The sequence below is a fragment of the Grammomys surdaster genome, unplaced genomic scaffold (genome assembly GCF_004785775.1).
Source record: "Grammomys surdaster isolate TR1022 unplaced genomic scaffold, NIH_TR_1.0 187191, whole genome shotgun sequence".
NCBI classification, from domain to species: domain Eukaryota; kingdom Metazoa; phylum Chordata; class Mammalia; order Rodentia; family Muridae; genus Grammomys; species Grammomys surdaster.
Window position 1 is genome coordinate 10,878 of NW_021623716.1, and position 11,751 is coordinate 22,628.

An 11,751-nucleotide genomic window follows, 5' to 3' on the forward strand; every position below is an offset into this window, starting at 1 on the left:
GTGTGGTATCCAACACTAGTAAACTATAAGTGTGTCCCATTGTCATCAATCTCGTGGACATCCACTACAATTGTTTATTTCCTCAGTGTTATTTTGACACCACATTCTTCCCTCAGGTTAACAGTCTAGATTGAAGCCAGTGTTGATTAATGTTTATACATTCAGCAGATAAATGAGTGAAAACTAGACCCATCTAAATCCTCATAATCATTACCAGCTATATATCCCCCAATTTAATTTATCTTATTCTAAAATGTTCTAAATTGAAACAATTGAAAGTAATTGGACTCAAGAGTATGGGGAGATATACATCTACTTTGTGGATCTGATGTGAACATTATGTACTGAATAGTATGTATAGTATATGTTTTAATGGGCTGACTATACAAGAATAAAAATGGCCCTTTGAAATCGCCCAGAGGCCATGGAGAAACTGGGTTTACCTGAAAGGTCGTTGTAAATGAAAAAGAGGAGAGGGGGATATTAGAATGAATCTAAGACAAGGTTCTGATCAAGGCTCCAAGTTTAATATTCAGCACTACATTTATATAGGGAAAGCCCACAGAACCCATCCTTTGTCGCAGCTGGATTATGTTGCAAGGCAAAGTCAGAAGGCAGTCTATTCTTCTAAGTTTCTGTGGGAACTTGCATGTGCAACCAAGACAGATGACTCCACTAAGGCAAGTGCAACCAAGGCAGATGACTCCATCAAGGTCGGTAAGGTCTATAGTGGCAAGTGCTCAAGGTCTGTTCAGCCTGCTGAAGGCTGGGAAGGCCACAATACTTGATATATTCTAAGTACTGCAGAGCTTAAAAACCCTAAGAAAGTTTCTGGTGAGCAGAAAGGGGCAGAGTACTGGGAAGCATGCACTCATGGCCACATTGACATTGACCAGACATGTACCTGTTTCACTCTGGAAAGAAAGATACATCATTAAGATGAAAGAAGTTCCATAAAGAGCTACAAAACTGCTCACTAGGATAACAATACTTTGTGTGGCTTTCGTCTCATGAAATGATTTAGTAGCCAAGGATCTGTGAATATACTGGACTCTCTGCTTATGCTTAAATAAGAACAACACCATGTGGCCACTTGTCCACATCATGAGACCCAAACATATGACATCACTGGAGGCCAATATGATCACATATACTGTGTAAACATGTTTGAAAGGAATTACTGCTGTACAGTACAATAATTGTCTAAATTCAGTAAGATTTCCTTCATTTCTCATGTCAGTCACTGTCATGATCATGAAGATATGTACAAGTAGACACAGGGACCAGCACAGGACCAAGGAAGGACCAATGATTTTGGGGATTCTGGCCTTGAAATGTACATACTTGAAATTGATGGGACTTATAGTGATAGCCTGAAAGACACTCAACAGGCATGTGGAACCAAGAGAAAATCCCCTGGAAACTCTATGCAAATAAAAGACAAGTTTACATGTAATGTCATCTAGATAACATGTGTGACCAAAAGCAGTCATTGTCTGAGGGATTCCTTTGCAGAGTACAACCATGATATTGGCCCAGGTCAGGTGTTTGACAATTCTGTCTGTGGGCTTTGTCCTGATCCCATTAAAGTCAGTGATGATAAAACAGCAAAGCAGAGCTGAGTTCCCCACCACTCCCAGCACAGTCTGGGACAGGAAAAAAATTCCCATGATCATGTCTCTGGATGCCAGTCTCTCAAGTTATGGAGAATGTCAATCAGTATTATATCATGGCACTTCACAATGGACATGGACTATTGTCTTCATTGTACATAAAATTTATGCTGTTAACACTCAAATATAATATTTTATGTCAGAATTTACATATTTTCAGATGGAAAAATAAATTATTTCTATAAGTTCACTTGTTTTTGTCATGTGTGTTTGTGTCTTTATGTGGGAATATTAATTTCAATGCATGTGCTTTTGTACACAGACCTGTTACAGTTAGTGGTGAGCTGCCAGATGGATGTGCTGGAGTGTGAAATTGTGTCCTCTGTAAGAGCAGCTTGCATTCTTAACCCAGAAAGCCTTCTGTAGAGCCCTCAAGATGCGGGTGGGTTTCTTTGTTTTTTGTTTTGTTTGTTTGTTTGTTTTACCAAAAACATTTCTATGGCTCAATCTCTTCCCAATTGTTTCCACAGACCTTAGTCACAACATTGGAGTTAAAGTAATGCCAAACTTACAAAATTATTGCTAGGTGTCAACAATTTCCACATGGCTTTACAAATGATGTATGATTTCTAGCTCACAGATGTCTATGTGGAGAATTAAAATTGTCAAAGAAAGTGTTAGCATTATTTTAGAATCCCTACATATTTCCCGTATTCCATTCCTGTCAATGAGAGATGTACTGCAATCAATTCCACCTTTAAAATAAAATAATATTCACCAGCTTATATGGAACAACATTGATTTTTCTCTTTGGTAGTCTTCATATGAATTCTAAAATACATGTTATTCACTTTGACATTCTTAGTATATTTTTCATACTCCACTTTATTTTTGACTTATGCTATTATTTTCCAAAATATGCTATTGGCATATGTCATATATAAAATATAAAATATCAAAATGCTAATGCTAGTCACATAAAACCACATACATTTCATGTGAATAAGAACTTATTAATTTAAAATATTCATTCAATACTGGGATGACACCCATGAGAATTTCATCCTTTTATTGAATTAAGAGATTAACACAAAGTATATAGTTACTATTCTATCGTGATTCTCTAAACATATGTCAAATGAAATTTTATATATATATATACCTATGTGCATAGTAGAAAATATTTTCTGTAAGATAGAGAACATAAATGATATATATATATACCTGGGTCCAAAGAAGAAAATGCTGATCAAAGGCATTTCTGCAAGGTAGAAACTACAGCAGCACAGACATGAAAACTCAGTCCTGACCAAGTGATGTTGAAATAGGCAAGCCAAAAAACCTCCTTAGAAGCAATTGAAATTTGAATGCCAAGTGTCTAATTTTTTCCATACCTTAATGCTCATAAATGACCACGGAGATATTACTATTGCTCTTTGTTTCTACAGAAGAAAAATAGCTTCCTATACCTGTACCACTTAGCACCAGTGTTTCCAAAAGAAAACTATGAACCGCTGAGGTGACCTTTTGGCAGCCTGTAGTAAACAAGGGTGCAATGCCAAAAACTCAGATGATCACAACCTCTCATAGCATTCAGAAGATGCTGCATAGCGTTCCTGAAAGAGAAAGAGGAGCATAGAGAACTTCATTCAAACAGCGGCTGCAAACTATCCTGTCTTCTGCAGGTCTGAGAGAAAGCTTTAAGACTCACCATGGAAAGTAATGTCTCTGTGATAGCAGATGCTGAATGGGACATTAGTGGTCTGTGAGCCAGACACCTTATTTTCCTGTGCTCACCCAAATGGGATGACATGATGATATACTGAGAACTCATCTCCTCTGAGGTCAAGATGATTTCACAGGAGGTATCAATGACTCTGCCCAATGAGGGAGTTGACATCATTCTTTACCCCATCACAAACTTTAAGAAACTTTCAACTGTGTTTAAACTGCCTAGTCATAGGCTGTAATGTTTTTTTACATTCTGTTCTCCTGGGTTGTTAGGACACAAAGGAAATCCAAGGAGCTGGAGCAGAGGGATCAATTCTAAGGAAGAAAAAGAGATGGTGAAAATGGGAACTCTGGTTGATTTTGAATATTCTTGGAGCCAGTGACTCCAAATGTTACTGAATATACAAACAGAAAATAACCAGGGCACATGCAAATACATGCTCTGCAACAAAACATTTTCATTTTGTTTTGTTGTGTCATTGAATTTCTTTCCAGAGAGCAAAACCCTACTTGTAGAACTCTTTTACAACTGAAAAACGTAGAATTAATTAATTCCACTTTGCTAAGTTTTTGTCAAAATATAATGAATGTGTTATTCCAATTTTGGAACGTAGAAAATTAAATATTCACTCCTGTTTCCCCTACAAATGTGATCCTGCACTCCTTTCCCCTCCCCTCTCTCATCTGTGTTCCATCCTTTCTCTGCTACCCATAATTAATTTCTTTTGTCTTCTAAGTGGGATTAGAAAATTCTCACTTAGATCTCCAATCTTATTGAACTTCTTACAGTCTGTGGGTTCTATCATGGGTATTCTGTACATTTTGGATAATATCCACGTGTCAGTGAGTACATACCATGCATATCCATTTGGATCTTGGTTAACTCACTCAGGATTAAATTTTCAACTTCCATAAGTTTGCCAGCAAAAGTAATGAGAGACTGACTCCAGTAGACAGACCGGGATGGGATTACCAAACTACCTTCAAAACTTTTGTCCCAGAATTGTTCCTGTCTAAAAGAAATGTACTGACAATTATGGAACAGAGACTGAAGAAAGAGCTGACCAGTGACCTGCACAACTTGGGATATATCCCATGGGTAGGCACCAAAACCTGACACTACTATTGATGATATTTTGTGCTTGCAGACAGGAGACTGGCATGGCTGTTCTCTGAACATCTAGACCAGCAGCTGACTAGGACAGATGCAGATACTTACAGCCAACCATTGGACTAAAGTCAGGACCCTTATGAAAGAGTTAGGGGAAAGAGTGAAAGAACTGAAGGGAATAGCAACTCATAGGAAGACCAAAGCTGTCAGTTAATGCGGACCCCCCTGGAACTTCCCAGAGACTAAGTCACCAACCAAGGAGCATACCTGGGCTGGTCAATGGCTCCAAGCACATATGTAGCAGACAACTCCCTTGTCAGGATTCAGTGGGAGAAAATGTTCCTAATACTTATAGATATTTGGTGCCTCAAGGAAGGGAGATACCCTGGGGGATATGGTGAGAGTGGGTGTGTAAGTGAACAGCTTTTCAGAGGCAAAGGGGATGAGTACTGGGGATAAGAACTCTGGGAGGGGGGGACAACACTTGTAATATAAATAAATAAAATAAATTTATCTTTTTAAAGGCTTGATTCACTAGAAGGTACATATGTTTTCTTTTTTTTTTTTGAGACATCATACATACACTTTGTTTTAATCTCAATAAATAAGAGTAAAGATCATCAAAACATATTTGTACTGAATTAACCAGAAATTATTTTATGAACAGAAACCCTGGTATAAGAGCTATCTCCCCTAATATGGGACTCAGGAGAACAGCCATGAGTTACTCTTCTAGGCTCTTTTTATAGGGTAAAACCATAAATTGGAGTTTTTCAGAAGGACAGAGTCCTGGTATGGAACAAATCATATACTAGGAAACAAAGAGATGAGCTTTAAACAGAAATTAACATATTTTGATCTTATAACAAAATGACTGTAGACCTTAACATGATTCAAGCTGGTTCATCACTCATAGAAGACAATAGTACTATTATTGTGCTAAAAAAAAATAGTAATAAACTGATCTCTCTCTCTCTCTCTCTCTCTCTCTCTCTCTCTCTCTCTCTCTCTCTCTCCTATAATTATAATCAGGAATTGGCACATTTCTTGGCTATCATTGGAGAAGCTTTTTGGCATTCTGTGGTGATTAACACAAGATCTACATTTGTTCAATGTGCTCAGAATAAGAGTCAAGGCAATACACAGTTAAAATGGAACATCTTTATCGAAACTATTCCTTTCAAGAATAAAGGGCCATAATGAAAGAAGAGGAAGAAAAATGTTATATATATACATATATATATATATATAGGTAGGTGACTTCTAGCAAACAGGCTTTGAACAGAGAGAACAGAACTCTTGCACATGTTACTTAAACTTGCTATTGTTGTGTGCACAAAACCTGTAAAAGATCAACATAGAAAAATACCACCTAAGTGGAGAAGGTAAGAATGTTCCACTCCTAGTTGAAGAGCTAATGGGCACAGACTGATTCTGAGTGGAACTATTATATTTCCTTAAGATTTCCACCTTTTAGAGAATCTTCATATTTCCATCAATGCCTCTGCCCTAGGCACATACTACCTCCTCTAAATAGACTAAGAGATTTTTATTTGTTTTGTTTAAGGAGCAGAAGGAATTTGGTGGGAATTGTGGTCAGTGGTTAAGAAAAGAAAGGTATTTAAAGAAATAATCATTTATAGATGAGTAAAACACATATGCCTGTATGAAGCACTCAAACATCTTGAGAAAAACTGTGAATCTAAAAATTGAAAATATTGATTTGTGTTGGAAAGCGTAAATGAAGACTGGAATCCAAATCAATGGGACAGAAATTTCCCTAACTATCACATGAATCTGATCTCCAAGTTTCTAGTACTTCTACAGTACACCTGGTCAGCCATTATAGATCTTAATAACACAACCAGTCCTAAAAACACATCATCCCTTTAGATAAATTCTCAAGAAATTTCTCAAAAGTGTTTATATTAACAAGTAGGAAATTTTACAGAAAATCTTGTCTCCGAAATCCAATGCTGCCATTGCTACTGTAAGTGAAATGGAAACTGCAGTTCTGGAGGGAGGCAAGGTCACTGAGTCACAGACCTCAGGCTCAATCTAACACTTACAGAACTGCTTATTAGTGAATCTGAATCTGCTCAATGAACCAACCATCCTGCACAGGCAAGGAGTCAGGTGAATACTTTGTATTTTGGCCTGAATATCAGAGCCAGGAAAGAAGAGAGGCCTAGGTAAATGTTCGTGTCTGCTATTATAAAACTGATATAGAATGAGATTTATGAAATGGACAGAGATGGACAACAATAATTCCATAACTCAGAGATGATTGAAAAGGTAGGAGTGTTCCTCACCATGTATCAGTCCCTGCCATTTCTTACTGGAATGTAATTCCCCTTCTAACTGTACCTGTGCATAACACAGGGAGGTGCTGAAGGATTGTGAAAATAAGCCAATGTGCCAACTCACCTTACCTTACACAATTTGTGACTAACCTTAACAAATTATTATTACCATTTAACTGATCATGGTCTTAGGCCATAGGAAATGTTGAAATGGGAATATAATTAGCACCCAATCCAGGGAAGTACAAGAAATGCATCTGTTTGTAGATTGAAAAGTTTTCACGTGAGACACTACATCTGTGATTTGATTATGGAGGCAGTAACTGCATCTGTATAAAATGGCCACTGATATAATGTCTGGTTGGAAGTTTTGCAATCTTAAATGTGGTAATTCAACATAGAAGGGAAGATACCATTTGAGTACTGAGCAGTGGCAGCCAGAACCAAATGTGTCTTATTTCCCCTTGTTTAAATGCAGTCTAAGACCAACCTGACATCACATTGCCTCTCACTGTTTGTTGTTGTTGTTCATAGAACACAGGCCCTTGTTCATGACATGCGTCCAGGGTTATATCCCTCAGATAAATTTGTATTTCCACCTATTTTTGTATCTCACTGGACAATAGTTAATCTTTCATATTTCTTCAGATTGAAGCTTATCGTTTTGAATGCATTTCCTCTACTGAATGCATCATAAATTTCTTTATAACACAGTCATTAAAATAGGAATTATAGAAACAGATTGTGGCAAAAACCTTTAATCACATCATTAGGGAGACAGGAGCAGGCAGATCTCTGTGATTTTGAAGACAACATGGTATATGTAGTGAATTGTAGGGTATCTAGAGATGTATAGTAAAGAGACCATCATGAGAAATATACATTTTAAAGAGGAAATACTTGCTGGATTTTAAGAAAATGCTTTAGTGACTTAATTTTCATCTCATGTTATAGTATGTTAATGTATATACATATTTCATGTTGTGTTTTATGCTGCATAGTAGTATTAATAATTTGTATACACTTCTTCCTACAGCCTTTACATCTGAGTGACAATAATCCATATTTCTAGTGACATTCCAAATGTCACGTTCACCTTATGCTTCTCAAATCAAATGAGAAATGGGGCAGCTTTCTCTCATGTCAGACCAAACTGAGAACAAAGCATTTTATTAAAAGCTCGGTTAGGTATGGAACTTAAATTCCTGATCTTTCCAAGACTTTTACCATGAAGGGATGTTGAATTTTGTCAAATGCTTTCTCAGCATCTAGTGAGATTATCCTGTGTTTTTTTCCCCTTTGAGTTTATTTATATAGTGGATTGTGTTGGTAGATTTCTATTTATTAAGCAATCCTTGCATTCCTGGGATGAAGCCTACTTGATCATGATGATTGCTTTGATGGGTTCTTGGATTTGGTTTCTGAGAATTTTACTGAGTATTTTTGCATTAATATTCATAAGGGAGACTGGTCTAAAGGTTTTTTTTATTTGTTGTGTATTTGTGTGGTTTAGGTATGAGCATAATTGTGGCTTCATAGAAGGAATTGGGTAGCACTCCTTCTGTTTCTATTTTGCGGAATTGTTTAAAGAGAATTGGTATTAGGTCTTCCTTGAAGGTCTAATAGAATTCTGCACTAAGACCATCAACATAAAGCCATATAAAACCATCAATATAAAGCAATAAAAAGCAAACCAGTAGCCAACATCAAACTAAATGGAGAGAAACATGAATCAATCCCACTAAAATCAGGGACTAGACAAGACAATCCACTCTCTCCCTACCTATTCAATGTAGAACTGGAAATCCTAGACAGAGCAATTAGACAACAAAAGGAAGTCAAAGGTATAGAAATAAAAAAGGAAGCAGTCAAAATATCACTATTTGGAGATTAAATGATAGTGTACTCAAGTGAGCCAAAAGTAACAAAAGAGAATTCCTACAGCTCATATACAACTTCAGTAAAGGGGCTGGATATAAATTAATTCAAACAAATCAGTAGCCTTCCACTGCTCAAAGTATAAACAGGCTGAGGAAGAAATTAGGGAAATGATACCCTTCACAAAAGTCGCAAATAATATAAAATACCTTGCTGTGAATCTAACCAAACAAGTGAAAGACATGTATGACACGAATTTCAAGTCTCTGAAGAAAGAAATTGAAGATCTGAAAAGATGGAAAGATCTCTCATGGTCATGGATTGGCGGGATTAATATAGTAAAAACGGCCATCTTGCTGAAAACAATCAACAGATTCAATGCAATCCCCATCAAAATTCAAACCCAATTCTTCATAGAGACAGAAAGAGCAATTTGCAAATTCTTTTGGAATAACAAAAAACACGGAACAGTGCAAACTATTCTAAACAATAGAAGAACTTCTAGGAGAATCACCATCCCTAACCTAAAGCTATACTACAGAGATATAGTGATTAAAAACTACATGGTATTGGTAAGGAGACTCGCAGGAAGATCAATGGAATAGAATTAAAGACACAGAAATGAACCCATACACCTATGGCCACTTGATCTTTGACAAAGGAGCTAAAACTGTCCAATGGAAAAAGGAAAGCATATTCAACAAATGGTTCTGTTCAACTGGAGGTCAGCAAGTAGAAGAATGCAAATCTAGCCATTCTTATTTCCTTGTACAAAGCTCAAGACCAAGTGGATAAAGGACTTTCACATAAAACCAGATACACTGAATCTAATACTAGAGAATGTGAGGAAGAACCTTGAATATTTGGGCACTGGGGAAAAGTCCCTGAACAGAACACCAATGGCTTATGCTCTAAGATCAAGAATTGACACATGGGACATCATAAAATTGCAAAGCTTCTGTAAGACAACGGACACTGTCAATAGGACAAAATGGCATCCAACAAACTAGAAAAAAATCTTTACCAATCCTACATCCATTAGAGGACTAATATCCAATGTATACAAAGAACCCAAGAAATTAGACTCCAGAAAATAAAATAACCCTATTAAAAAATGGGGTACAGAGCTAAACAAAAAATGCTCAACCGAGGAAAATTGAATGGCCAAAAAACACCTAAAGAAATGTTCAACATCTTTAGTCGTCAGGGAAATGCAAATCAAAAGAACCTTGAGATTCCACCTCACATCAGTCAGAATGGCTAAGATCAAAAACTCAGGTGATAGCAGATGCTGGTGAGGATGTGGAGAAAGAGGAAAACTCCTCCACTGTTGGTGGGATTGCAAACTGATACAACCAGTCTGGAAATCAGTCTGGTGGTTCCTCACAAAATTGGACATAGCATTACCTGAGGACCCAGCTAAATCACTCCTAGACATATACCCAGAAGATGCTCCAACATATAACAAGGACACATGCTCCACTATGTTCATAACAGCCTTATTTATAATAGCCAAAAGCTGAAAAAACCCAGATGTCCTTCAACAGAGAAATGGATACAGAAAATGTGGTACATTTACACAATGGAGTATTACTCAGCTATTAAAAGCAATGAATTCATGAAGTTCTTAGGCAAATGGATGGAACTAGAAAATATCATCCTGAGTAAGGTAACCCAATCACAAAAGAACACACATGGTATGCATTCACTGATATGTGGATATTATTCCAATAGGTCACAATACCCAAGATTCAACTCACAGACCACATGAAGCTCATGAAGAAGAAACACCAAAGTGTGGGTACTTCAGTCCTTCCTAGAAGGAATAACAAAATAATCATGGGAGCAAATATGGAGACAAAGTGTGGGACAGAAACTGAAGGTGGGGCTGTCCGCAGATGACTCCTCCTGGGCATTTATCTCATGTGCAGTCACCAAAGATAGATGCTGATGTGGAGGCCAGGAGGTGTATGCTGACAGGAGCCTGATATTACTGTCTCATTAGAGGTCAGAGAGAGTCTGACATATACAGATGTGGATGCTCACAGCTAACAAATGAACTGATCATGGAGTTTTCAATGGAGGTGTTAGAGAGAAGACTGAAGGAGCTGAAAAGGTTTGTAGCCTCATGGGGAGAGCAACAATACACAATCACAGCTCCTAGGGTCTATACCACCAGCCTGGGAGCACATATGGAGGGACTTATGGCTCCAGCTGTATATGTAGGGGAGGATCTCCTTTTCAGGCATAGGTGGGAGAGGTAGTCCTTTGTCTCTGAAGACTGGATGCCCCAGTGTTGGGGAATTCGAGGGTGGGAAGGTGGGAGTGGGTGGATAGGTGGGGGCACATCCCTATAGAAGCAGGAGGAAGGGGGATGTGGTAGGGGGTTTCTGGGTAGTGGCAAAATGAGGAAAGGGGATAACATCTGAAATGTAAACAAAATATCCAATAAAAAATAAGAAAAAAACCTCGATTACAATGAACATTTATCTTAAAAGTATATATATGTACATATATATATATGTATATATATGTGTGTGTTATTTTCCTGCATGTACATAAGAATGCAGTGCCTTCAGAGGCCAGAAGACTTTGTCAGAACCCATGGGATAAGTCATTGAATAGTTGCCAGTGCATGGGCAAGGGGAGACAGTAAATATCTGGTAGTCCCTAAGGTCTCAGTTCATTTTCTTAACTTCCGAGTCCTAAGCTTCACTATCAATTCTGTCTCTGTTCTTAATTGTCTACCTCACAGTGCCTGCGTAGCTGATGAGGGTGTAGAGCAACATTTTCCCACTGGAGTTCTTGATTCAGCTTGGTGCTGTTTCACAGCTGCTACTGTCCAACTCTGCAACAATTTTGTTCTCTCCTGACTTGAAATAGAATTTGCTCACAACTTGACTTGAAGGTATAAAGTGTAGTGTCAAGAGAATTTCCTCCCATGGTACTCCATGGATGGGCTGACTAACTTATTGACTTCTTTTCCACCATTTCCTCTGTAGTTTCTTGAGTGATGCATGATTATCCACATATAGTTATAACGGTGACATATACTATTTCCTCAGTAGCTATCACCCAGCAGATTTTGTCCTTTTCCATAATATTTCATCTGAAT

General features: G+C 37.6%; 1 protein-coding gene across 1 annotated transcript; it reads right to left on the reverse strand.

Moving 5' to 3' along the window:
• Positions 1 to 794: 794 nt before the first annotated feature.
• On the reverse strand, positions 795 to 3,516 carry LOC114615895 (vomeronasal type-1 receptor 4-like). Its single transcript, XM_028761493.1, has 3 exons — positions 3,325 to 3,516; positions 3,195 to 3,229; positions 795 to 1,692 (listed from the first exon to the last, which is right to left on the reverse strand). The coding sequence occupies exons 1-3, from the start codon at positions 3,514 to 3,516 to the stop codon at positions 795 to 797; spliced, it is 1,125 nt and encodes a 374-aa protein (XP_028617326.1).
• Between the last annotated feature and the right edge of the window lie 8,235 nt (positions 3,517 to 11,751).